This window comes from Trachymyrmex cornetzi, unplaced genomic scaffold (genome assembly GCF_001594075.2).
Source record: "Trachymyrmex cornetzi isolate Tcor2-1 unplaced genomic scaffold, Tcor1.1 scaffold394, whole genome shotgun sequence".
Lineage (NCBI taxonomy): Eukaryota > Metazoa > Arthropoda > Insecta > Hymenoptera > Formicidae > Trachymyrmex > Trachymyrmex cornetzi.
The window spans coordinates 20,650-25,257 of NW_017298683.1; the positions used below are offsets into that span (position 1 = coordinate 20,650).

The 4,608-nt window shown below is 40.9% G+C and overlaps 1 protein-coding gene across 1 annotated transcript in view; it reads right to left on the reverse strand.

The window, feature by feature from the left end:
* The window catches only part of LOC108764129 (uncharacterized), a gene marked incomplete at its 3' end in the record, with an annotated part of 14,909 nt that extends 12,198 nt beyond the window's left edge, over positions 1–2,711 (reverse strand). The window contains exons 1-3 of the mRNA XM_018512196.1: positions 2,266–2,711; positions 1,952–2,183; positions 749–813 (exon numbers count right to left, since the gene is read on the reverse strand). Coding sequence (XP_018367698.1) covers positions 749–813; positions 1,952–2,183; positions 2,266–2,711 — 743 coding nt within the window. The remainder of the gene's footprint in view (positions 1–748; positions 814–1,951; positions 2,184–2,265) is intronic.
* Positions 2,712–4,608: the final 1,897 nt, after the last annotated feature.

Sequence of the window (4,608 nt, forward strand, 5' to 3'; positions counted from 1 at the left end):
TTATTATCCCTTCCATCTTCGTTTTTGCAGTATACATATATAAAGTACTTATAAATGTACGATACATGAAATGAAAAATAATAGTAATACATAATAAATGATATTACATATAACGTAATAGTAAGACTTATATAAAGTACTTGTAAATGTACGATATATGAAATGAAAAATGATAGTAATACATATAACGCGTAATAGTAAGATTTATATAAAGTACTTATAAATGTACGAGACATGAAATGAAAAATAATAGTATATAATAAATGGTATTATATAAAATATAATAGTAAGACTTATATAAATGTAAAAAACATACATGACGAAATTATAATGATAGTGATACATAATAGTAATACATATTCACTATATAAAAATAAAAAAATAAAAAAATGTAGGAAAACATATACAAAGTACAAATTACGATAATACATAAGATATAGTAATACATAATAAATGTATGAAAATATAAAAATATAAGAGTATAAAAAAAAACATAATAGTAATATAAATGTTAATGCATATATAAATTACAAAGGTATCCGCCAATGTCCCCACGGTAACGTCTCCGTCGAGTCCGGTACGACGTACCGTTTGTCATCGTATGGACTCAGAGCGATTTTCGATTCGGATATCGTGTATACCTCATGCAGTTTAGATCGTATACACGATTGACGACGAGTCATTTCCATCTCTTCGTTCAAGCACCGCGTGTAATCGTCGAACGTTATCGTTCGCGCTATTACGTTACTCTTTACACCTTTCGCTTTTTTGGTGTCCTTTTTGCCATCTACCCTCACCGCGTACATCTTCGCTCTGAGTCCAACGAATTCGGTCATTATCATACCGTTGTTCTCGTCCTTCATAAGACCTGGTACTTTTTTATTCGCGAGAGACATACCGTACGCGTTGTCCGCCGGATAATCGCTTGTGTCGAATCTAGCGATATCGCGTTTAATAGTCTCGTAAATGTTCTCGCACTCGACACGGTATATAAGGCTGTCCGTGTCGGTGTACATGATTTTGCATTTATCGTGAAACAGTGGTAACATGTAGTCGTAGTGAAATTCGTACAAGCAGACTTTCGATATATCGAGTATACACATATCCACGTAAATCGGCTTGTTGAACTTCACCTCGAGTTTACGCAGTTCGACGGCGATTAAATTTTCCGCAACGATGCTACGACTTTGGAAATTCGGTTTCGCGATCATTGTGCCTCCGCGCCGTATCGTCCGTCCCATTTTGTTAATAATTTTACGTCGACGTGATTGCGCACATTCTCCATGGTTTTTCCGAAAACCGCGTTGTTCATTAATTTGTATAAATTTTTTTCGAAATCGTTTTTGGCGTGAGTTCTGAAATTTGTATTAAGTTCAATATAATCGCGGAGCCATGGAGATGAGCGAATTGTAGCACCCGATGGATCTTTGTTACGCGAAGACCATGACGAATACATTGCTGTAAATTGCGATAATGTATAACGTAACGTTTTTTATCATACACAGTCGTCATACACAGTCTTTCGTAATCGGTAATACATCTACTTGTCCGTCGTACGCGGTAGCTATTTCTTTAATTATAAAGTGCGCGTCATACCCCGATAAATTATGAAATACAACCGGAATATACAGCGAAGTTTATAATTTAAATTGCAATTTGAATGCGCGGGACCCCTGTAACGACCGGTAAAATGGCAATGATCGCGGACCCGTGTATCGTCCGGTGCGAACGGTTTCTCACAAATATGACAACTTGTCACGCGATATGTCTCCCATTGCTGCTTTGATAATGCCTCCATGGGCACGTTGGCGGATACAATATCTTTTACGCGATGCGCTAAACTTCTGAGTTCCTCGATGAACCATGCGACGCTATCGTTACCGCGACTAAAACGATATTTCGACAACGCGTCATTGTACGAGCAACGCACGTAGTAGCCCACACTGCATACCTTGTGCCGCTGATATGTGTACGACGCATCTTCCTTGTCGGACTCCGTCTTCTGTAGAACGCACTCCAAGTCGGCATACACGACGATTGGAATGCGCTCCTTATTACGGTGGTTGTCGAATTCCAGCCATTTGTCGTCCTCGCTCGGCAGTCTGATGGCACAATCATTAATTTTTCTGCAGTCCATTGCGTGTAGCTCCAATTTTTTGCTCGTACTAAAGTAGTGCAAGCATCTGGAAAAAAAACGCATATAAATTATTATTATCATTTATTAATATAAAGGACAATTATAAATTTTTTTTTACGTATACTTACCGATCGCAGAAAAATTTCTTGTGCTCCTTTTTCGAGAGTTGCGAGCTCACGAGGCGCGACAGGTTCTTAATCCACGCAAAGTGGCCTACACCGTCGTTGCGTGAATCTTGCAAATACAACACGTTAATGTGTTTCTCCTTCTTGTCGCTGGTAAGCCGTACAGGAAGGACCCGTTTATTCTCGATGTTATACACGTTGATCGATATGTCGTTCAATTGTTCGAATTTTTGAATATCTTTCAATATCATTGGAAATTCGATGTTTGTGAAATTTAACACTGCCTTGTAATGTGGATACGATGACTCTCGCCTTACATTTCTTTCTGCGGGATACAGAACGGCGACTACCGACCACGCGAAGCATGCATTGTCCGCCGTACGCACACTGATCACCGCTCGTTTCGTCGCTATTTCCCGCGGCACTTCGACATGACATCCCGCGCGCATGGGGTTTAGTTTATTCACGCTGATAGTCAAATTGAGGATTCGCGACAGCGCCCACTCGCTGTCACGTTCTTGGAACTCTTCTGGAGCGATGTCAAAGTGGGCTCGATGACGTGCCGCTCGTACCACTCGCGCAAATCGGTGTATCGGTATATCTCAATGTTCTTAATATTTATACTCTTAATGGCACGTTTATCTTTCGTCGCGAACTCACCGTTAAACGCGGTAATCACTTTTGCACTACCGTGTCTTTCTACAGCGTCTCGAACTTGTCCGAGCACTATTTCTCTCGCGTCTTCTAAAAACCGCCGCGGCTCGATGTAATTAGAATTTAACACAGCGCCCGTCAATATACGGCTTTCAAACGCGACATCAATCTCTCGCCAGACGAGAGATTGCTCGTTGCCACTCGCGTGCCCTCCACCACTCGCGTGGCCACCACCAATGTGCACGAACCGTCGCTCCCATTGCGATTTTACACCCTCGAGTCGCGCGATCCTCGCCACCACGGATTGTCTATGTCCAACGGCGAAACGCGGACGCTTGGCACGACAAAGTTCTTCGAGCCGCTCGATGCACTCGTCGCATCGTTGCAACCACGCGAAGCACTCCACCAGAGTAGCGACCTGGCCGCACTGCTCCAGCGGTTCGCGTTCCACTCGCTCGTGGTTTTCCATGTCTTTTTTTAGTCTTTAAATCACAATACTGTTCAAATAGTTTTTTAATTTGTTCACTTGGGTTAGCCACACTTTTCGCACTGCTCTTACTGCGATCGATTCGACAGTTTTTCAAGGCACCAACTGAAGTGTCGAGCCCTTATGATCTATATATATTTCGTTATGTCCAGTGGACTCCACGATTTCTCCGTTTCGTGAAAATTCCGACAAAAAATAGTCGTTAGGACAAAGCACGAACATAAAACTCGAACGTCACCGATCGGCCAGCATGGCAATATTCAAGAAACGTGTCATTAGAAATCTTCCCAACGATATTGGAAACATAAGCAAAAAACATAGATCCTCAGAATCGTCAGATCCATGGCAATAAAAATTTATGGCAAACCATGTAGAGAAAATCATATTTCCAAACGCGTAAAAGCAAGTTGAAGGGCGTTTTCTCGTCAAACAACGGGAAGTTGGTAAAATAAAATATGGGATCACAAAGCGTAGCTTTTAATTTTTAGATTGTCGATCGTAGAATTTAAGTAAATATTATCTAGACGAGAGAACGCATGTTCAAGTAATAAAAGAGAAATCGTTGACAAAAAAAAGGGGGATGCGTTCGACTCGGAGTATTCGCCTTTGTGTGGATACCTGCACATCCTGCTTCCACATTTACTGCAGAAGAGTTATGTTTTTGTATAGCAGCCGAAATATCGGCGCTTCTCTTAGCGCGTCACGACATACCACCGATCTAACAGTGTACATAAACAGTGTACAAAGTTTTTTTCGTTTAATCGTAAACTTCGATTACGAGCGATAAGACATGGATCGAGTAAAAGAATATATACGTCGAAAATCGATCGAGCGCAAGGGGTACCGTCCCTTACAGCAAGGTCCGCCAAGTCCCCCACCACAATCGAAGGAAAACCCGAGATATTGGGAATGTCCTGGCGAAAAAGCATCAAAGTCGCTAATGAATTCATCATCGTCAACGCAATCAAAATATAAGCCATAAGGTATTTAGGGTGACTAGTGCAATGCATATTATTCTCCGCTGAAAAAAAAACCGAATAATGGTAAAAAAAAGTTTTTTTATTCTCTTTTTTTCAGAAACCGCTGCTAGCGACGTCTGATTCACCGATCATATTCGAACGCTGCTGATCGCAAAAAAATATTATAAAAAAATGAAAAAAATTGGTATAATAATGTGAATAAAATAAATTCGTTCGCATCGCTAT